Here is a 22,693-nt window from a genome sequence, read left to right as displayed (position 1 = left end):
TAGGGCTTTAATATTACGACAGGATCATATTGGTTCAGTTTAAATCATCCTTGGGTAGGCTTTCATATGACGTTTGCAGGACATTTTAAAACTTTGTCCAGTGGCCTGAGAAAGACAAACAATGTGGGGATACCTTAAACTACGTTTTAGCTAATGGGACCATATCATTTGCTCACTTGCTAAGAGATTTGTGATACAAAGTAATTAAAGACTATATCCACACTGGGTGGGAAAGCCTAGGGCAAAAGTGCTATTGGCTCTTCTATATGTTTAAGAGCTGTATTATAAAGCAGAAACTCAAAGTAAGCATACCAATAAATTTCTTTGTGCTAATATTTTCTGTTTCGTGTCTTTTGTTGTCTTGCCCTGTATGCCTGCCAGGCAACACTAGAAAAATAATTAACTCCTGAAGTTATCCTTGTAATGTTTTTCTATGAATCTACAGTGCTACTTAGTAAAATGTTAACACAGATCAGTCTACTTAGTGGTATTTCTAAGTTTAGTGTTCAGATAGGCTTCCTTTTTTAATGTGTCCAATTGATAAGAATCCTTGCCTTCTGATTCCTCAGAGAGGACTGGGGAGAGTAGCTTTCCCTAGTTCATAATCTTCCTGATCCTCATGAGGCCTTACTTGGAATAAACTTGTTATGAAGGTGTGGCATGCAATGACCAAGTTAATCAGTTGCATTAGGCTCTGCCCTTGGGCAATAATCCTCTGCTTGCCATTACCATCCTCAAGAATAAAAGCAACTGTTCCATATATGTTGCCATAATCTTCATTAGGACCATAGAAATCAACTGGTTCTACCTCAAAGTGTTGGAACTGTCAAAGGTTTGCATTGTTACTTATTCAAAATCAAGTTTGTAGTTGCCTTATTTCAGAGGTTGGAGGGATGTGTGTACCATGATAACTTTCAAACTGCAGAAAAGCTAAGATAACTTCTGTTGTACAATTGAACATTTAGTAAAACAAAGGGCAACTGTTGTAGATTAAAGTTTGGAACCTGTGTGAATCACTTATATTTTTAAAGTTCAGAAAAAATGTAGATGGCCACCCCTTCAGCAGTTTATTAGTAGTAGTACAAATACAAATAATCAAAGCTTGGATTCCACTGCATTTTGTTTCAGAAGGTATGAAATGTTTTGTATGAGATTGACAGTGTCTTTAGATTGCAGTTGCATGCTACTTACGTACATATGTGAGTGGCAGTTTGCCATGGATTCACTAGTTCGTTGGCAAGTGAATAAATAATGAGTATGTAACACAGAAATGTGAAATCTCACAAATTAAAGGAGTATGCTCTTAAAATGTCTGTCCCATCTGTTCCAGCCACCACGCCAACAATGCTCACATCGTCACAAGCCACACTTCTAAAACCACTAGTAGAGGAAAAAAAATATAGATCACAGCACTAGGTTAAATAACTTTGTCATATTGAAGCAATTCATCCTTTAAATTAGTAAACGTTAAGCTGAAGCTTTACTAGACTTCGCAAGGATTTTTTTTAATAGTACACCAGGAAAAACTCATTTTAAAACTGTTCAGTGACTACATACCCCCGCAATACAGTACGTTAGGTAGCTCTGTTATTTACAGCTGAACAAGTTTATGCTTGGGCTATAAGTTCTGCTGTTTCCAATGGGATCTTTACATATAAAACTAGTTTTAAGTTCATTTCAGGTGTCCAAAAGCATTTCACATACGTTCTTAGTCATTTTATGACAATCCTCTAAAGTGGTTCCCAATTAGCTAAGTACTGAAGACCCCTTGTTTTTCAAATGCCAAGCCGTGGATCCCCTACATTTCAAAATTTTGTTACCTCTATGGTAGTTACCTGTGCGAAGCAATTTTTTGGAGAAAATGGGTAGCCCCTAATAACTAAAGGATTTTAGGTATACTGACAATGATTTAGTTAGGAATATAAAGACAAATTTAATTTTACTAACGTCTAGTTTACAATTGAACAAATTATGACATGTCTAGCAGCTACTAAACCTAAATGTGATGGGAGAAATCATGCCTCTTTTTGTCCCAAACAATCCCTTCCACATCCGTTCAATATTTCCTACTTTTAATATGTGAATGGTGCCACGGACCCCCTTGGTGGGTTATGCGGACCCCCTGGGGTCCATGGACCACCAATTGGGAACCACTGCTCTAAAGTAACCAGATTGTAAAGACTGACAGGACACAGACTTGTGTCCTCCTGCCTTAATTGCTTTGCAAAGTACCATATAAGATTGGTGGCGTACATTTTTCCTCATAGAGTACAAAAAGGAGGCAGCAGCACATAAAAGTTTAGCAGTGGGAGCTAGAACAACCTCAATTTTGTTTTACGTCAAGTCCTACACCCTACCAAAAATAGGTAGTACTACAAGATGTATAGTATCATTGTTTTTTCTACTGGGAACACAAAAATGGTGCTATACTAAGAAGTATGATCTAATGCACCAGTTCTAAAGACTGCTCTATTCTGTGTTGCTTGCCGTTAAGGTGAAACAACAGGGAGTTCAGATGTTTAAGGCTGGCCTATTTCAGCTGATGGTAAAGAGTTGATTTATTTATTTATTTTACTGTGCAGCAGCTTCTCTGATTCATCTAGACTTATTAAACAGTAGCTGTTACTGTTCTTTATAAACGTACAGGATAAATCAATGTTAACTAATAATTTCAAGCTAGGCCTTTCTATTCAAACTGGACACCCCATCTTAGTTTTCATTTCAAGGAAAGCCATGCTGAGTGGTGGCTTATATCATTTGGAGTGGGATGCCTTTCAGTTTCTCTTACTAGGGCAGAAATTTATACCCACTTCCTGCCCCGCTCCCTATGTTGGGGTCCTCAAAAAGAGCACCCCATGAGGTGATTAGGATTCCAAAAGCAGAAATCTACCATGGCCTCTGGATTAGCCTTGATTGCTTCCCCCTTTAATTAAATTTAGATGTTTCAAATTAGTGCTAGTGATTTATATTTGATATCTGGTCAACTATCATCTCTACTAGTTTGGGATGTGCCATCAGAAATAAATTTCTAAAATTATATCTCACTTTCCATTTAGAACAAAATGCCCAAAGTACTTAACAGTGCATCATTAACCCATCAAACCATAATACTAATAAATATGTTAACCGAGAAGAGGAAAAAACAGAAGTACAGCTAATAAAAACAGCAAGTGATAGAAGTTCATTCTCCAGAAGGTAATAAGATTTTCAAATCTGTAGACTGAAAGCCTGGTGCAAGAGGAAAGTTTTCACCCAGGGGAGAGAAGCTTCCCTAGGCAGAGAGTTGCAGAGCCTAAACCAGTCTTCCCCAATCTGGTTCCTTCCAGATGTGTTAGACTACAACTCTCATTATCTCCAGCCAGCAAGACCAATGATTTTGCTGGGCATCAGGTTTGGGAAGGTTGCCTTCAATTTTGCCACAGAGAAGGTTCAAACAGTTGCCACAGCTACTGGCAGAGCATGAAGAAGAGCTTCCCTGCTAGATCTTAATAAATGGGCAGATCCATAAGGAAGTGAATTGTCCTTAGGTATGCTGAATCCATACTAGTTAAATGTGTTTGTGAGCATTCAACATCGTGCTAATGTTTGAAAAATAGTTCCATCAAGAACAGGTGTTCAAGTCATCTCTTGCACCTTAAAAGGCCAGTATCAGAGACTTGCAACAGTTAACTCAAAACTAGTTTTTAAAAAGTAAAACTTACCTTGACCATCTGTGGGATCCTCCTAGTAAGTGGTAGCGACTAATCAATGAGGACGATTTGTTGTCATTTTTCCAAGAGTACACACTGAGTGAGAGGTCCATGGATGATGTGACAACGTGAAAAGGATCCTATCGGGTGGGGTGGGGAAATGAGAAGTATTTTGGTTAAACAATATCTAGTATATAGAACAGAAAATAGTAGTAATAGTAATAGTAATAGTTACTATACCACCCAGATTGATGTAATAATTTTATGGTGATCTTTGAAAACCATTATTTCTGTCCCAGTCAGAGTGTATAATTTCAGCTCCAGTCCAGCTGCTATAAGAAGAGTTTGTTTGCCAAATCCTTTCATGATCTTCTTTGTCATCCATGGTTCTTGTGTTGGTAATGTGAAGCTTGCAACCTGTCGAGCTGTCATATAAATGTGTATACTTTCATATACTTAAAACACTAATTGTTTCTGTACAGTTTTAGCAATGAAATGTCTATTTCCCCAAATAGTACTGCAGCAATGTTTACCAGTATATCAGTCAGTTTAAATGAGCTAATTGCTCACTTAGAGCTTCATGGTTGCTCATGCCTGAAGTAGATGCTCTTGTCTATTCTAGTGCTACTTTATACAGAAGTGACAAGAGGTATGAATCACTAATTAAGATACTTACCCTTTCTAACACATTTATTATTTGGGTATAGTCTGGTGTGCTTGGCAAAAAGGCTTATATTTATAAAGAGGCCACCAGAAGGGCTCTGAGGAAACATCTTGCCTTGCGGAAATGGGAGAAGAAGACACAACTTGGTGAGCTGCCACCATCTAGCTCCCAGTGGTGGCCCCTCCCACTCGAATTGTCACCAGAAGGATATCTGAGTAAATATCTTGCCCTTAGGGAACGGAAGAAGAAACAATGAACAGCCCAGCCCAGAAGGGCAATAGATGCAGTGCAAACCTGAGTTCAACTGGTATATTCCTATCTATCTGGGTCACAACCTGTCTAGGGGCCAGAGGATTGTTCCCTAAATGGGTTTTACTACAGAAAACCAAATAGCATTGGTTAGTATTGAATGTTTGGAAAGAGTGGTTTAGAACTATGACTCCTCCCAGATTATTACTAAATAAAGGATAACTAGTAAAATAACTTCTCTTTCTGTTAGGCAGGCGATTGACGAAACCTACCTGTAATATTCATTTTATATTTAGATTTCTTCTCAATGACGATATCAAAACTCACAATGTGAAAATTCATTGCATCATCATGCAATATGGCTATCCTTGCTGATTCTGCTGGTAACCAGCAGGTGACAAGATGGCAGTTTGTAACCGGTAAAGGACTAGATAACATCAGTTCATCATCTTCTGGATTAGTTGCACAATGTGTGTAGAACACCTGGTAAACCAAAACAAGAACCACACATATAAGCTGGCATCCAAAAAGCTACTTTAGGTGAACTTGGACACCCCCAGTGGACTTCTATTCTTTATTCGAAATTTTATTTCAACATATTAAGCTGCCTTATGCCAAGTCGAGGGTTCGGTCCACCTAACTCAGGATTTTCTATACTGATAGACAGCAACTCTAGAGTTTCAGATAAGAGTTCTTTCCCAACCCTACCTGGAGAAGCTGGGGATTGAACCTGGGACCATCATGCATACAAAGCACTGAGCTACAGCCTGAGCGCTTTTGATGTGTGGTTGCAGAGCTCCATGTGATACCACATGTGGCTTTTGAACCTTGCCTCAGTTTCCAAAGTGGTTTATTATGTAGCATGGAGCTGATGGCTGAGAAAAATATATAATTTATTTCTTACCCGCCTCTCCCTCTGGATTGAGGCGGGAAACAACATTGAATACAAAAATAGAAAATACATAGAATTGATTAAAAACATAAAACCAATACATTATTAAAATCCTAACATCTTTTAAGATATTTTAAAATTTGGGTAGGCCTGCCAGGAAAGATCTGTCTTTATAGGTTTTTTAAATTCAGAAAGACTGTTGAGTTGGCGGATCTCTCCTGGCAGGTCATTCCACAGTCTGGGAGTGGCAGAAAAGAAGGTCCTCTGGTTAATGGTTGTCAGCCTAGTTTTGGCTGACTGGAGTAAATTCTTCCCAGAGGACCTGAGTGTGCAGGGTGAGAAGGCGATCCCCCAGGTAACCTGGACCCAAACCATGTAGGGCTTTAAAGGTGATAACCAACCATTTATACTTCGCCCAGAAACTAATTGGCAGCCAGTGAAGTGATTTTAAAGTTGGTGTAATATGGTCACCCCTAGGTGTACCAGAAATGCAGATCTTTGAGTGGAATAAGTAGCATGTCTCTTCTAAATCTGGGCCGCTATCTGTAGTATTGACAGGGTATTTATAGACATGAATTGTTACGTAATACAAACATAAGTACTCATGTTGGCTCATTAGAAAAATCTAAAAGGCACAGTGGAATGGCCCACCTTTGTTAGAACAACAAAACTGCCATAAATAGTGGCAAGCTTTTGAGTTCTCCAGAGTTGCTTATGCTTGATGGTGGGAGAACAAAAACTGGGCATGATGTTCAAGAACCAAAGTTTGTAGTTTGTAAGAGTCTTAGGTCCAAACAAGATTATGACTAGGTTGGCATGCCATGCTAAGCGACGGTGAGTCGTCATAGCGTGGCTTAGCAAGACGTCTGAATTCGGAGCAGCTTTCCCATCATGGGTAGTTTTGTGCAAACAAGCCACCCTCAGAACCGGAAGCAGACCAAGCATTAGCAAGGGTGTTTCCCTTGCTAACGAACATCTTTTTTCTTTTAAAGGCCGCTTCACATTGCTCTGAAATAAGCTTTGTGCTTGAAACGAAACAGCTCCATCGCCAGCTGCCAGATCTACATGAAGGCTACAGAGCAGCAAGAGGGATCGAAAACATTATGCAAAATTCATGGCACAGCAGAAGAATAGAGGGGGAAATTTGCACAAATCTCATGGCAGGGCATTAAAATGGAGTGCCTTCTCTCAACTCCCTTCCCCTCCCTCCCCAACCCCTTCGTAATGCCCTCCGTCTTGGTGCTGCCCTTGCTAGAGAACATCTTTCTTTATAAAGGTTCTGTTATTTTACACTTCATGCTTGAAACAAAATGTCAGTCTCTTTGTAAATTTCAGTCTGCCTTCTCTGGAGTTTCCCTTTTCAGCTGGCAACCCCAGCAGATCAATTGCAGAAAGGTCACTGACATAGGGAATGATGAAACAAGGATTTCTGCCGCAAAGCCGCCTTGGATATGTGATAGCAGCAGGCTGGAGGACTAAGAGGGACTGGGAGTAACAAGCTACAGGATGCTACCAAGTGGGGTATCGTTTGTTGGGAGTAATAGGCAAGCCACACATATCCTACCCTTCATTATGGCTTCTCCCCAGGGTGGCTTGGCGTAACATGCGAAGATACCTACTATGTTAAATGTGTAATTGCATTAATGTGTCTAATTTTTCTTCTTCTAAAAAACAGCAGGGCAGGAGAGAAAACAGCACTCGGGAGCAGGACTGTAGCTGTGTGGGGGAAGAATAGAGTTTACCACTTTCTAATCCGGTCCTCCACTACCTGCATTCTAAAGCGGCTATGGGGTTGTACCCAATGTTAGTTTAACTTCCCATTAATTTCAGTGGGTCTGCTCTAAGGAAGATTGATATTATATACAACTCACTGGCCGTGTTCAGAAGACACCTTAAACCACAGCTTTTACCACAGTGCTTAAGCCAAAAAGCCTTAAGCATCGTGGTTAAAGCTGTGGTTAAAGGTGTCTTCTGAGCAGGGCCAATAGCTTAAAACTAAGGATGCTTGTAGATGAACAGCTTCTAGTGCTACCAATCAAAAAGTTATTCCATGGTTTCCTCAACAGTGTGTGTGTGTGTGTGTGTGTGTATGTATGTGTGTAAAGAAAAAAGACAGAAGCCGTCTTGGGAAAATACAGGAGGGCTACAAAGTGAAGACATCATCATCTGTACCCCCTGTAAAATTCTACGAATGAGGCAGGGCAATTGCCTCACTTGGAATCACCCTAGATATCAACAAATATGTTAAACAGCAGCACAACAGCACCTTTGGCGAAAAGGCAGGATCAGTAGGACAAATGACTATCCATTGCCCATCTGGTGAACAGAGTGACAAATCTATGCCACAGTCTCGAAACACTTCTGTGCGTAAAATCTGGCTTAGGTCCGCAGCTGCCAACGTATAGAGGATGCCAGCTCCAGTGCCTACCTAAAACAAAGAGGGGAAATATGAAAAATATGCTTGCATTTCTCCACCCCACTGGTGAGAAGTTTCATTGGCTTCAGCAGTTACTCAGACTTCTGTTTCCTGAGAAGGAGGACACTGGAAACAGTTGGCATTTCTTTCATAAAAGGTTTATTTACCTTGTGCTAAAGATGAGTGTCCACAGCGTTGCTAGTCCAACAGATCCCTGCTCCACCTCAGCTGTTTAGGGATTTACTTCAGAGCCAAAATTCTCTCTCTCTCTCTCTGCCCCCCCCTCCATCTTAGATCCACTCTCTGCCAGCCTGACTTCCTGCTACCCCACAGGCTTCCCTCAGCCCCTTGCCTTGGCCTGAGTTATAGAGTTGGGGAGAATCCTAATCCTCTTTATAATCAAAGGCACTGAGTAAGGGATCCTTGGAAGGTAATTTAGACTGACCCCAAGCACATCACAATATGGTTAATGATTTAGCATCTTCAGTGATGTGATCAGCTTTTAAAAACCAATTACTATAGATTGGAGGAAGGAAAAAGATATACCAGAGGACTGCTGACCAATTACTGATAAGTCATCTGATGATTGCTTGCTACTTTTCTTGTCAAGAATGCAGGACTAAGAAGGAAGCTCAGTGGAGGATTTTCCCAGCAATTCAATTTGTGGCATACTTACCGTTAGGAAGGGCTTATTGTTTTTGGTGTAGGCAACCACCGAGCATGATGAGGATGACGTTGAAAACGCTACAAGCTCCTGGCCCGTGTCCCCATGCCAGAGTTTGATCAGCCCCCGATTGTCTGTTGTAGCTGCCAATTTATACAGAGGAAATGTGATAATATTTACTAGTGGTGCTTCCTGTTGGGGACTTGACCAAATCTGTGTACCCTGATAAAAAAACAGAAATAATTTAAAACTGTGCCAGATGAGTAGTACTTAGAAAAAAGAGAACTTCCTGTCAGTGCACAGTCAGCACTGTATGTTTTAGCATGGTGTGTGTTTTTAAACATTAAATATTTCCATGACAGCATATTTTCTAGTATCTATTCTAACAGATTTATTTTGTGAAAAGGGGAAGAAAAAAATCCTATTTTGCTTTTGCTATAGAAAAGACCACCTAATCATTTCTTTATTTTGCCTTTACTTTGTTGGAATTTGTTCACTAAACTTATTTCTCTATTAAATTATGATGATGAATCAGCCTTCATTGTATTTCAAAGTTCTGATCTGCAGCCAAACGTCTCCTAACAGAATGCGCTTCATTTCAAGTAAACTGATACTTCCTTTGGATCACAATCTTTTCCTCCATGTCACCCACAAAGGGCAAGCATATCAGGGGATCTGAAAACCCCAATATCATGCAAACAGCCTTAAAAACTTAACACGTTTCAATTTCAGAAATTGTAATCTCATGCTTCCCTCCTCCTCCCATTTCATCTTTTGTTATTTGCACCAGCGGTTTTTGTCTCTCACGCAATCTGTACTGAAACACATGGCAAACGGCTCATACAGTCCAGTCTACACCTTGTCCTAATTAACTTTCCGCAGTGAAAGTTTTCATATGAAATCTATCAACTCATGAAATTACAGTGGGCTCAATCCATATTTCACTCTCGTTTGCATGCACTGCTTCATATGCAGGAGTTTCCTGCAGAAGTCCTCTAACCATGGTGACAAACATCCTTATCCTATCCCGGCTGCTTCTCCTCCATTCCACCTGACTGCCTCAGTTGAACTACAATTTGGAACCTTCCTTCCCAGAATGGTCTTCATTAGGAGCTCTCCTACCTGACCTCATCAGAGGGAGAGGCAGAACAGCCATCCAGTGACTTCGCTGTATCCAGGGGCCATTTTGCTTCTTCTTTTCCAGAATTGTTTCCTACTGTGACCGTTCCACTTGGTAGTTATATTAATTAATTCTGTAACACTTTAAAATTGATGATACCTGATTTTGATTATTTATTTATTTATTGTTGTTGAGTGTCTCTGCATTAAGGGGAAATCATGCTGTCTTACTAGGGCTGTTCCTTTGCATGATTGTGATGGGCTCCATTACCCAGCTTGCCAGGGGCATCCACGTGGTTTGAATTGTTGGCCATGTGGTTTCTAATTGAAAACTTCCCTGCCTTTCAGTTCTCATAGCTTTGAATGGCACAGCGCCCTCTAGTGAGTGTTTTGTAGTGCAACTTCAGCTGCACACATTAAGAAATCCATGATATTTCAGAAGAAACTGAAATGGGTTTAAAATGGGATAACCAGGGGAAGGCACGACAGATATGCAGGAGATTGAGGACATCATTTAAAGAACCTGTAAATGTTCGCGAGTGGCCAGTCAAGCATGTGCCATATATCCCGCCTTTTCCTCCAAGTAGCCCAAGGCAGTGTACATGACCCTCCTCTAACATTTTTTATCCTCACAACAACCCTGTGAGGTATATGAGGCTGAGTCAGTGACTAGCCCAAAATCACCCAGTGAACTTCATGGCAGTGTGGTTCCAACATTCTAACTACTATGCCACACTGGCTCTCTTTCCTCCCATTCCTTTTGAATCATGTCTCTAAAAGCCAGTGTTTTAAAATGTAAACCACCTGGCATGCTTTGGAACAAATTTGGTGTATAAATGTTGTAACTAAGCAAATCAATATCAGTGTGAGGTAGCGGGCCTTCCTTCTTCAAAACAATTCTTAATAAATGCATTTACCTCTTCCACCCAGTTAGAAATGGTTTCCTTTTAACCTTTTTGCATGTGTCTGAAGCGCTGGTAATGTTTAGGGTGCAATCCTATGCATTCTTAAACAACAAAAAGTCCTACAACTGCCAGCATGGCTGAATGGGGAATGCTGGGAGTTGTTGGACTTTTTCTTTTTACATTTCATTGCTATGTACTTCTTTGACCTACCTCTTGGACGTTCCATGCTCTGACAGTGCCGTCAGAAGATGCGGTACATACAACAGACTTCACCTTCCCTGTTGCAAACATGTGCTCATTTTCTGATAGGTAAGCCATGTCATTTATCACTCCTGCAACAACATAAGAGAATTTTCTTTAAACACAAAGTATCTTTGGGCTTGAATCTCTGATTAATCTGTGCCTCATCAGAAGAATGAGCACAATCTCACTTTCAAATCTGAGCCATGAATCTAGTGGGTGGTTTTTGGTTTTGTAGACATATATCTACACAAAAAATTCAGCATAATTGTGAATGCTACCAACCATGTCAGCATGTTTGATCTTGAATCACAAAGTAGTTAAGGAACATGCAATTTACAAAACAGAAAAAAACCCCAGTCTTGATTGATTACATAACTCTAAAATACACCATTGAGAATAAAACAGTGTAATCACAAATACAATGTTCAACACATTTATCCCAAATATACAAAAATAAGGGGAGTGAATATGTGTTATCAAACCAATTTTATTGGACTAGATGTAAATTGTTAACTAAATTGTGCAACTGTAATTGTTTGGTTCTCAATGTACAAAAATGAGAAGTTTCTCCATTTTGTAGAGTGCATGTACCTTAGCTCTTTTGTATTTCACACTTGGCTTTTGAGTTAAGCATTATATTTACATCTTCATTCTGTTAATTATTCCTGACAGCAGCTGTCAAGTGCTCCATTACAGTGGTGGGCAGGGCCCGAGGGGATGGGGCCAAAATGCAGGAGGAGGAAGCAGCAAACAGCAAACTATAGCTTCAGTGGAAGCTGGTGGGGTCCTATTTTCATGGACCAGTGAATCCACACCAGGTTTCAGACAGAACCAGTCAGAACTCTGAAGGAGATATCCAAGGTGCTGAACCCACTAAAATAGGAGCCACCAGCCTCCACTGTGTAACTTAAAGGTCTTATTGCCAGTAACTAAGTCTTAAGGGAGGCATTTCATCCTTTGAGAATGGGGGAAAACAGCACAGAAACCAGGAAAACCACCAATCAGTGTTTGGGGAAAAGGAGCATGCCCATCTGGGGATCCCCAGAGGACCAGACTGAGACCCCAGGATGAGGGCTAGAATTGGGCCCTGAGCCTCAGGTCCCGTCCCCCACACTTGCCTTAGAGCTTAATATAAATATACATTTACATGGAAAGAAGTGCTATTTCAATTGATCTTACTTCCGAAGTCAATATGATTAAGACTGGAGGCTTGTGCATCTAGTAATATTTCTAGTTGAATGGGAGTGCTTCTTGCAATCACTGTAAGCTTCAACTTTTACAGTTTATATCAGTGGTTCCCAAACTTTTTCAGGTCACCGCCCCCTTGGTTCCACAAACTCATGCCCAGCGCCCCCCTACCCTACACTATAAAAATCATTATTCAGAATAGTGGTTTTCAACGACCCACCAAGGAAGATAATAACAATAAAATTCAAAACAGTAACAATTAATTGAATACTTTATTCAAAATCCAATTGGTGTGCCCTGCCATGCTGGCTGCAAACAGAAGCATGCGAGCTCTTTCCCCTCCCCCTCTCGGCAAGCCTGGGGCAGGTGCTTCCCATTTTGTGAACCGCCCAGAGAGCTTCGGCTACGCAATAAATAAATAAAATAGAGGGGATTCTAGCTAAAAACTTTTCTGTTCCCTATAGCTTTTAAATATTGAGTTTGTTCTGACTCTATACTGTTCAGCTTCACCCTACCCAGTGCCTGTTTACACTTCCCTGTGCCTGTTTGCATTCTCTTTCCCTCCTTATTGTTTACTACAACTTTATTAGATTGTAAGCCTATGCGGCAGGGTCTTGCTATTTACTGTGTAATCTGTACAGCACCATGTACATTGATGGTGCTATATAAATAAATAAATAATAATAATAATAATAATAATAATAATAATAATAATAATAATTAGGGGTGTGCACGGACCCCCCGCTCCGCTTCACTTGCAGATCCGCCATTTTCCGGATCGGGCCGCTCCGCCCCGCCCCCGCTCCGCCCACTTCCGCTCCGCTCCGCCCGGAGCTCCGGATCCGGATCCAGAGCTCCGTTTCCCCCCCCCCCCATAGGCTTGCATTGAAAGCTAAAAAATTATACAACTTTTTTTCTGTTCAAGTTAGAAACCTCATGTTTGGCACCATGACACCTCATGGGGATATACACACGCACGCCAAGTTTCAAAGCAATCCCATCATCCCCTGATTTTTGGGGAATTTTTGAAAATCGGGCACCCCACACACAACATCCCTGCGAGGTGGGCAGGGGAGGAGGGAGGGAAGGCAGGCAGGCATGCAGCTGGCATTTCTGGGGGCATAAGGAAGTGAGCCAAGGATAAGCCAGTAATGCATATAAAATGGAATAAATCAATCAATAAACAAAGGAGGGGTGGAATTAAAAGCAGCAGTGTTGCTCAATAAACAGCAAGAAGAATTTTTTTAAAAAGGCTATATCTGTCTTTTACCAGCAATAGGGGGACGTGCCCGGGGGAGGGGGAAGTAGCTGCCAGTTCAAGACACTGACAGCCACCAACAGCTCTGAGAAGAAGTAAAACGCTCACTTCGACTCATAACAGGCATTGCTCCACCACTGAAAAGTGACCATTCACTTCAACTCATGATAGGCATTGCTCCACCGTTTTACTCTCTTTGGAAGGCTCTAATGGCCTTCCAGTGCAGGAGAGAGTGGGGGCACGTCCACGATGAGATGCCCTAGGGGAGCTCATCCCCTTGCACCACATCGATTCAGTTGTTCACCAAGGTTAGGGTGGGGAGCAGTGCTGTGTTTCTATCTCTTATTCTTGGCTTAATATATGATTTCAGGTTGTGTTTGTGCATTTGGTGGGGCTACTGTGTTAAAAAACACGGGGAAAAGCCCGTTCAGATGAAGAAAGAGAAGTTTCCCAGAATCCCAAGTTACCTGTTTTGCCTATGCCCTCCTCCAACTTTGGGATCATCATGACCGGGAGTTGACTCTGCCCCTCAGCCCTTTGAAAAAGGTATTTTTCCCGCCGATTTTTAAAAAACTTCTAGCCCGCGACCCGTACGATGCAGAGAGGTGAGAGTGGTCTCAAAATGACCCCCATCCACGACTCTCTGTGCACAAGAATTTTCAGAATGATAGCTTAACCCCCCCCCAGTTATCCCCGATTCTTTCCCTCAATGCAATCCTATGGGCGAAAAGCCGAAAACGCCGTTTGAGCCGCGCGGTTGACCCGATTTTCACAAAAATATAGCCCGCGACCCGTACGATGCAGAAAGTTGAGAGTGGTCTCAAAATGACCCCCATCCACGACTCTCTGTGCACAAGAATTTTCAGAATGATAGCTTCAAAAACAACGTAGTTATGCGCGATTATTTGCCGCAATGCAATCCTATGGCGAAATGTTTTCAAGATGGCGACCGGAGCGCTCCGCCTGAACTCGGAGCTCCGAAAAATGTCCGCGGTCTGCTCCTACTCCGCCTCTGGGTAAGGCGGAGCAGGCCAATCCGCTACTGCTTCTACGCTCCTAATCGGAGCGGAGCACATCCCTAATAATAATAATAATAATAATAATAATAATATTGTGCCTTTAACTTATCATGTCACACTAGCATGAATACAGGAATCAAATAGGATTTCCTTCTTCAGTGGAACACACTTACTTAGGAGTAAGCACCATTTTGTTATAGGAAAGGATAATGTATTTTAATTAAAAATTTAAAATTATCTGCCACCTGGTACAGAGTTTTCCTATGGAAAATCTGGCTGGGACTGAAGTAGAGGGGCACTAATTTTACTGTACTTATTGTCTTTAAATATGGTTAAATATCCCACAGTTACCTTGTTATTCTATTTCTACAATTCATTTTCTCCTATCTTTTCTTCACCCTCTCTTTGTTTTCAGGCTGAATCCTATGCACATTTACCTCAGAGTAAGTTCTATTGATCTCAGTAGAGCTTACTTCTGAGTAGACATACTTAGGATTGTGCTGCAGCTCTGTTTTTATGGTGACACAAGATACACACATGCCATGTTTACCAAAAGAACACTTGAAAAAAGGGGGTTGGACACCCTGAAATAAGCAAGGGCAGATAGGAATTGTTTCAGCAAGCATTCTGGGAAAAGCTGCTGCTGAATCTTCTTTAGCCAGGAAGGACCTGGGGAATTGCAATTCTCTCTCCCTCCCCCTTTTCTTTTCTCTCCCAATCCTGTTGTAGTTCAGATTTTTTGGGGGTGGGAGCACACACACAAATACACAGCATCTCTCTCTCTCTCTCTCTCCAACCCCTGTCCCTCCAAGCCCCCCCTCTCTCTCCAACCCCCCTCCCCACAAGCCTCACAATAGCTGCTGGGCTGATTACGACAGGAGGGCAGCAGCTCAGAGGGGAGATGGCCCCAATCTGCAACTCCCGACGGGGGAAGGGAGCCTGGTGATACCTTGCAGCAGCACAAGCAGTCTAGCTCCCCACCCAGCCTGCCGGCTGACTGCTGTTCTTGGCAGCTGCTCTGCCACCCGCCGTCCTCCACATGCTCCTTCCTCTCCGCCACATGGCTGCTGCTCCCGCCTTGTGCAACAACTATCGAGAGAGGTCTGCCGGGGCAGCTTGTAGGAGGGAGCAGCTCTGGCCGAGGGAGCGAGAGAGTGGCAGTGGCTCCAGCAGGAAAAAAGCCCTGGGCCCTTCTAGGCAGGAGAAGAGTGGGCAGAGCAGCTGAATTCACCGTTGTTTCCTGCTCTGCTGCTGCCTGTGGGCGCTTCCCCCACCCCCTACTTCTGGTGGGGCCGCTGTGGCCGCTGTGGGCTTGAGATAGGAGGAGAGAGTGGCTGCATGAGTGAGAAAGTCCTTCCTGAGCAGGAGCAGTTGAATTTGCCGCTCTTTCCTGCTCGGTCCCTGGGTTTTAGGACCTTCTGGAGAGACCACCTCGAGCGCCCCCCTGCCACCCCTGTGCCTGTTAGCACCCCCTGCCGTCCCTTTGCCTCTTAATGCCCCCCTATGCAATCCCACCGTCCCCAAGGGGGCAATACCGCCCACTTTGGGAACCACTGGTTTATATTGTACTTTATGGTGTATACTGTGAGCACGCCAGAAAGCTTTGGCTATTGGGTGGTATAGAAATGCAATGAATAAATCAATAACTTTTCAGTACAACGTGACAATAGACAGACAGAAGCAATGGAGCAAATGATAATTTTAGCATTCCCCTTGAATTTAAAATGTAGATTGGCATGATTGCTATTGCTTAGGCAACAAATTGATCACACAGTTTCCATGCACCAAATACAGCTCTCTGGCAGCTCTCATACGAAGATGCCCGTTATCACAGATTTTGAGGGGCTATGGCTAATGCTCTGTGCACATCCCTAGTCTGAAGGCAAGTTTTGTTGCTGCATGCTTTTTAAACACAAAGCATACTCCATACAAAGGTTTGGATCCAACATTGCGCAAGTGGAAATCTGTTTGTATAACAGGACATCTGCTCCTGCACTCACCTTCTTCCTGTAGCTCCTTCCCTCCCACGCACCCCCACATCTGCTCTGGAGGGTCCCGTAACCCTTTGCATTTGGTCCATCAGCAGTTTCTGTCAGCAGTTCCCTCCCGACTTGGGAAGAGTTCAGTAAATGTGTTTTCTATTTGAACAATTAAATTCTGAGTTTTTACGCACTTCACATACCTTTATGTCCCCTCAAAGCTTTGCACGTATAGTCAACTGAAGGCCGCCCAGATGCCATTTTATGCTCCAGTTTAGAGCGGTGGAGATAGTACTTTTTCCAGGTCTGCATTCCTGGGATCACGGAGATATTGCAGAAGGCCCACTGTCTTAGACACATATTTCTATAAATACAACAGTGATACTATTAACTTGAAATTTAAATGGCTTTCTTCATAGTTGTTTCATGGAATGATTAGTTGGAAACTCTTAACAAGTATTCTCTGCAGTGATGAAAAACAGATCACTGAATAGTCTGGAGCTGGGTAAAAACTGATTTTTTTTAAAAAAAAAAAGTTTCTAAATGATTAGAAACTCACTAGCAGCCAAGAAATCAATTTTATACAGCACTTTAGAAAATAGATTTATTGGCTGCTAGTGAGTAAAATACAAATAGTACATGGTTTGTTGTTGGGTTGAAACTCTGGGTTGTTTCTTTCTCAACAACCCAGAGTTTTAGGTTTGCATGTTACACTAAACAACTCAGGTACTAGGTTATTTTCCCAGTTTATTTTCTAAACTGGATGCAAAGTGGACATGACAAGCAGGTCTCAGGCACTGTGATGGCCTCATGAGGACTAGAAGCAACCAGGTGTCTTCTGCCAAAACATTTCACATCTCCTGCTCAGATCATATAATGCCCATCTTTGAACTCAATGATTTCACATTCCCTTCCATATCTAGCCTTTAACTTTCACTCCTCTATCACCCTCCACTGCCCAAAGGTCTTTAGCTCTCTAAAATGATTCCACCCAGTCCCTCTTTGCATGAAAATGTCCTCCAGAATTTGAAGAGATTGAAATGTTTGAGTCCTTGATGGAGGTTTATAGAATTATGCATGGTGTGGAGAAAGTGGAAAGGGAGATATTTTTCTTCCTCTCATATAATACTAAAACTCGGGGTCATCCAATAAAGCTGAATGGCTAGAATAGACAGAAGGAAGTACTTCTTCACTTAGTGTAAGTTAAACTATGGATTTGCTACAAAATGTGATGTTGTCCACCAAAGTATGGGATTAGGAAAATTCATGGAGAATAAGGCTGGCTGTCACAACTTTTAGTTCTCATGAGACATGCTTCTGAATCACAGTTCTTGAGAGGCAACAGCAGAAGAGGGATATTTATCTTCATAATCTGATTGTGGGCTTCCCATGGTCATCCTGTTGGCCAGTGGGAAGAAGTACGCTGGATGCCAGCTCTTGTGTCTTCCTCATAAATGCAATAGCTTTCTCCTGCTCACATTCACCAGCAGCTGGTATTCAGAGCTGGGAGGAGGAGGAGGAGTTGCAAATAGGGATGTTGGAGAAATCTGAAATGGGTTCAAATGTCTTCAGATTTCTATGAATCCTACCTTCAAATTCCACACAGAATGGCATTTTCCGAATCATGCGGATTCCACAGAGTTGTGGACAGGAATTTTATTTTATTTAGACATACAAAATACAAATGTTGCTGAGAAATACGCTAATATATATACCATTTTAAAACAAGATTTTATACCCCTCTGATCTCTCTTCAGACTCTGCAGTGTAGCAATCTTTGTTTTGTACACTCTACTCATTGGTTGTAGGCTGAGCTAAGAAAAATATGTAAAAGGCTACATGCCAACAAAAGTAACTCACATCAGTCCCATGCTAACCTGGTTTCTTTCCCCACCCCAGATCTCTGCTGTTTGCCCCACTGTCAATTGTAAGATCTCCAGGACCACCAGGGATCTCCCAATATTTTGCTTATCAATCCCTGTAAAGTGTTGCATTTTGAGTAATAATCTTAAAAGAGATTAAAAAATAAAAGGCACACACCTCCAAAGAGAAGTGGTCTCCGCTGCTTCATTCCATGTCTAGAAGGGAGAAAGAATGACAGTTTTAGGAACATTTCCTCAGGATTCACTGGACTGAGGCATCCAGTACTTGAAAATCTGCAAGAATTCCCTATGCATGTTCACTTAGAAATAGGTCCTATTTGTATTCAATGGAGCTTACTCCCAGGTAAGTGTGCATAGGACTGTTCATTTAGACAAATATTGTTACTTCAAAGTACTTAGCACCATACCACCTTCCTCCAACCTGGTGTCCTCCAGATGTTTTGGACTTCAGCTCCCATCAGCTCTCCAGCCAGCATGGTCAATAGTTAGGAATGCTGGGCATTGTAGTCCCAAACATCTGGAGAGTACTATGTTGGGGGAGGTTGCTCTGTATTCTATGTTTTCACAAAAAAGGCCAGGACTCTAAGGGCTTCTCTGAATGAGTGATTTATAGAACACTTGTGATTGGCCACTCACAGAAGTTTCCGGGTCCATTACACAATGTCATCAGCAGGCAGGACGTCTCCAGTGCTATTCCCTGGAAAATCGTGTATTTGAATAAAACACAGAGATAATGTAGTATTATCTGGAAATTACAGGATCTTTCTGTCATTACAGGGTGCTGTCTCATTAAAACACAAAGGGGTCTTTCCAAGAAGAGAACAAATCACATGGTTGCACGTCAAGGATGAAAGCCAGGGTACGTGTGGGATTTTTTCTTTATGTAGAGAAGCTGTAAGGCTTCAGGTTTAAACAGCCATTTGACTAACATCAATTCAACTTGTAAAGCTTTTCTGGGCATGCAGATACAGTGATGGGCAAAGCCTGACCACTTCATTTTTCCTTCCATAGAATGGTAAAGGGGGAGGTGTTGCAAGCAACCTTTGAGTCCCACCAGCACCTGCACCAATGGAAGCTTCAAGGTGTTCTCAGGGTCGTTGGAGCAGCTGCTTTGGTATCCCTCCATGAGAATCGGTACATTGCCTATACTCAGTGGTGCAGCTAGGGCTGAAGTCCACGGCCCCATAGCCTGGGCTGGGGGTGCAAATAACCACCCAGAGAGTAGCAGGAAATGGGACAGCATTCCTCCTCTTCTTTAAAATATAATAAAATAATTATAGCCGGGGGGCACTTGGCCACACATGTACTTGGTTACAGATACTCATTTTTTTCTTTTTCACTTTTCACCAACAAAATGGGGCGTATTCCTAAGTAAATATGTCTAGCATCAGAACAAAAGAAGCAAATTCCATTTTGTTCCTGAAGTCATGGTACAGGATTTAAGTGTGTTTAAAATATGAAACTGTACATGCCCAAAATCTATCTGTCTGGTTTTTGTTTTTTTTCTACCAGGGTAAGCAGATTGTTCATTGCTTGTTTTGCTCTAGTATGTCAGTAATGTAGAAGCAGTTGTAAAGCGTGGTATGGCAGTGCTGGTGGCAGGGGCGGGAAGAGACAAAAGTAATTTTAATCGTGTGTATCCGGCATACACGTGGCCATTTAATCTCGCCCCTCTCCAAGCCCACACACTCCGTAAGACCATTAAGTTCAGGATCCAAAATGCCTTAGTGGCACCACTGCCGGTGCTGCAGAAATGCCCAAGGTGCGGCCGGCATGAAAACAAAAGTCAAATCATGACGTCATAGTCAGAGGAGTCTCCCGGAAGCGGGCTGTGTTTGCCCTTTCCTAGACCAACAAAGCAGGTCGCCCTCTTGTCAGTTTCATGGTCTCTATGGAAAAGGATGTCTAGGGTCCGCTCCCCCCTTCCCTCCCTCCCTCCCTCCCCTAGTGACGATTGTGCCGTGAAGTTCGACGGAGGCTCGTTTCGAAAATGAAAACACTCAGCTGTCCCCCTCCACAGCTCTTCCCCTTTTCGGCTTTATTGTAGTGGGCAACCTTTACGCCGGTATCTTTGTGAGCTCTGAGGACTTGTTCCTCCCGCAACCCCAAACGCCAGATTTTCTCATAAAAGAAAAGGGTCGATCTTATGCAACGATCAATTACAAAAGAGAGGGGGGGAGAGGGAGAGATGGCTAAATACCGTGGTTTTCAGGGGGTTAGAAAGCGACACAACGTTATACGGCAGTTCACCCCGAAGATCTTGCCAATGGCACGCGAGTTTTAGGTAAACATTCCGCCCTCGCGGCACGTTTGATAGATCTCGGGAGTTCGGGAATCGCTTTCTAGCCCCCGCTGTCCGAATGGAAGACACATAGGCGGACTGGGGGCTCTTGCAACCGGTGCTGGGTACCTTATTCACTTGGGCTGCTCTGAGCAGATCCGGTACCTCCAGGTAGGAGAAGAGGTGGATGATGCAGTCTAAGGTAAGCGACTCGGCGCTCATCTTCCCTCCAAGATCGCCCACTCCGCACAAGCAAAGTAGTGGGACTTTTCCTTTTCATCCCCGCCCTGCCCGGGTGCAGCGGCTGGAGCAGCACTTGCCGAAGGCGGGGCGAACGCGTCACGTTCCTTTGCCGTACAGCTGTCTGTCAGGAAGAACAAAGCGGGCGGGGCTAGCGAAACGCTACTCCACTCCTTGTCCCATTGGGCGGCGGGAGAAAAGCTGTTCGTGAGCATCACCAGTGGAGGCTGGTGGCTCTGATGTCAGTGGGGCGGTGAATCCGCCCAGAGTTTCAGGCAGAATTCTAAAAGAGCCATCCAAGGTGCTGAACCTATTTTGAGCATAGGATTCAGCACTTTGGAAAGCTCCTTTAGAATTCTGACTGAAACCCAGAACGGATTCACTGCCCCATGACATCGGAGCCTCCAGCCTTGACTGAGCATCATTTACCCTAACAGCACCACTAAAAGAGAATCGCCCCTCCGTATCTAATGAAACCTAAGCACCCCAATCAAATCCAAGGAACTTGCTGTGTAATAAGCTAGGAATGTTAGTTTTCATAAGGCCTCAATCCTATAAACAAGCTTAGTTTCAAAAATTCAATGGGGCTTAGTTCTGTTGACAAGCATAGGATTATGTTGGAAGGATGTAATATCCTATACATAGTTAACTGGATGCAAGTCCCATTGAATACAGGCTGCAGGGGAGCGATAGGATTGGATTGATCCCTCAAGTATGAGATTTACAGCCATGTCTGTAAGATCCCACTTGCTTGGGATCTTTGTAAGTAAGGAGAAACTGAGCCGAGGTCCTAGGAAATCTTCTCTACTGCAGACAGACAGCAAGAAGAGCAGCGGATATAAGCTGTTAGGATTTGTGATATTGTACTGAACATTACAGAGCAAGTTTATGCGTGTCTATTCAGAAGTAAGACCTAAGTAAGTGTACAGAGCAGCCTCCTCCAACTTTGGTGCCCTCCAGACGTTGGGAGTTGAAGGCCAAAACATCTGGAGGGCACCAGGTTGGGGAAGGCTGGTATATAGGATTGCAGTCTGAGGGTTAGAATTTTAGGATTAGTGTTTTTATATTGTACTTCTGCGTTTTTATTGTAAGCCACGTTGAGTATTTAAATAGAAAATCGGGCTATACATTGAATGAACCTTGGAGTAAAGATTCATAGGATCACGCTGCAAAGAAGGGCTATTCACCCACTTACAGGCGTCCACCTCCTCATACAAAAACAGCACGTTTTCCTTTTGTGCTTTCAAATAACTTTTTATATACTTAACACAGGATTTCATATTGGGACACACTAAAGCAGATGACATCGACCAGCCAAGTCTACAAATGTTGAGAGATGTCGAAGAAACTCAGTGGAGGCTGGTAGCTCCTATTTCAGTGAGGCAATATATCTACTCCGGGTTTCAGTCAGAACACTAAATGAGCTATCCAAAGTGCTGAACCCTTCCCCCAAAACGGGTTCAGCACCATGGATAGTTCCTTTAGTGCTCTGACTGAAACCAAGAGCGGATTCACTGCCCCACTGAAATAGGAGCCACCAGCCTCAGAATTCCTTCTAATGCAATAGCACAATAAGGAAAAGCTTGAGCTACGACCGTAAGCTTATTCGACAGCTCAAATCAATCAGACATAATTATTAGTCACAGTATTGTTTTTTCGCACTGAATTTTCAACATTCTGTCTGCGTTATAGGAGCATCATTGCACTTTATCATTCTTCGCGCACGCGTGATGTGGGCAAGAGTGACATTTTCTCCTTTGCCGCGCCCACGCTAGCCCTGGAGATCGTCGCAGCAGCAAAAACTTGTATTTCTAACCCTTTTAATGTTTATGCTCAAGATTCCTTGCAAACTCTTAGGCCGTCGCTCACACGTGCTGTATATCCGTAATGGGGGAGGGGGGAGAGTGAACGGCATCCATTGACTTTCTGCGCACCGCCTTAAAAATCAAAGGAGTCCTCACAACCCTATATATATTTTGAGAGGAGATCATGGTGTTTTCACAC

General features: G+C 42.8%; 1 protein-coding gene across 1 annotated transcript; it reads right to left on the bottom strand.

Moving 5' to 3' along the window:
• Positions 1-1,022: 1,022 nt before the first annotated feature.
• On the bottom strand, positions 1,023-20,756 carry FBXW12 (F-box and WD repeat domain containing 12). The gene is made up of 10 exons (XM_063121256.1): positions 20,579-20,756; positions 18,326-18,363; positions 16,489-16,649; positions 10,809-10,930; positions 8,587-8,796; positions 7,761-7,922; positions 4,875-5,085; positions 3,930-4,114; positions 3,702-3,829; positions 1,023-1,380 (listed from the first exon to the last, which is right to left on the bottom strand). Exons 1-10 carry the CDS (start codon positions 20,669-20,671, stop codon positions 1,281-1,283), a joined length of 1,410 nt encoding a protein of 469 aa, XP_062977326.1. The 5' UTR covers positions 20,672-20,756; the 3' UTR covers positions 1,023-1,280.
• Between the last annotated feature and the right edge of the window lie 1,937 nt (positions 20,757-22,693).

The sequence above is a fragment of the Elgaria multicarinata genome, chromosome 3 (assembly GCF_023053635.1).
Source record: "Elgaria multicarinata webbii isolate HBS135686 ecotype San Diego chromosome 3, rElgMul1.1.pri, whole genome shotgun sequence".
In the NCBI taxonomy this organism is placed as follows: domain Eukaryota; kingdom Metazoa; phylum Chordata; class Lepidosauria; order Squamata; family Anguidae; genus Elgaria; species Elgaria multicarinata.
Note: the sequence above shows the minus strand (reverse complement) of the source record. Positions and strands in the feature narration are given on the sequence as shown.

Excerpts from the sequence above, each read along its gene's own strand:
- FBXW12 (XM_063121256.1), bottom strand. The coding sequence starts at position 20,671 with ATGAGCGCCGAGTCGCTTACCTTAGACTGCATCATCCACCTCTTCTCC. Across the intron at positions 7,923-8,586 it reads ACAATAAGCCCTTCCTAACG|GTAGGCACTGGAGCTGGCAT; the intron begins GTAAGTATGCCA and ends TCTTTGTTTTAG. Across the intron at positions 3,830-3,929 it reads TTATTACATCAATCTGGGTG|GATCCTTTTCACGTTGTCAC; the intron begins GTATAGTAACTA and ends CCCACCCGATAG.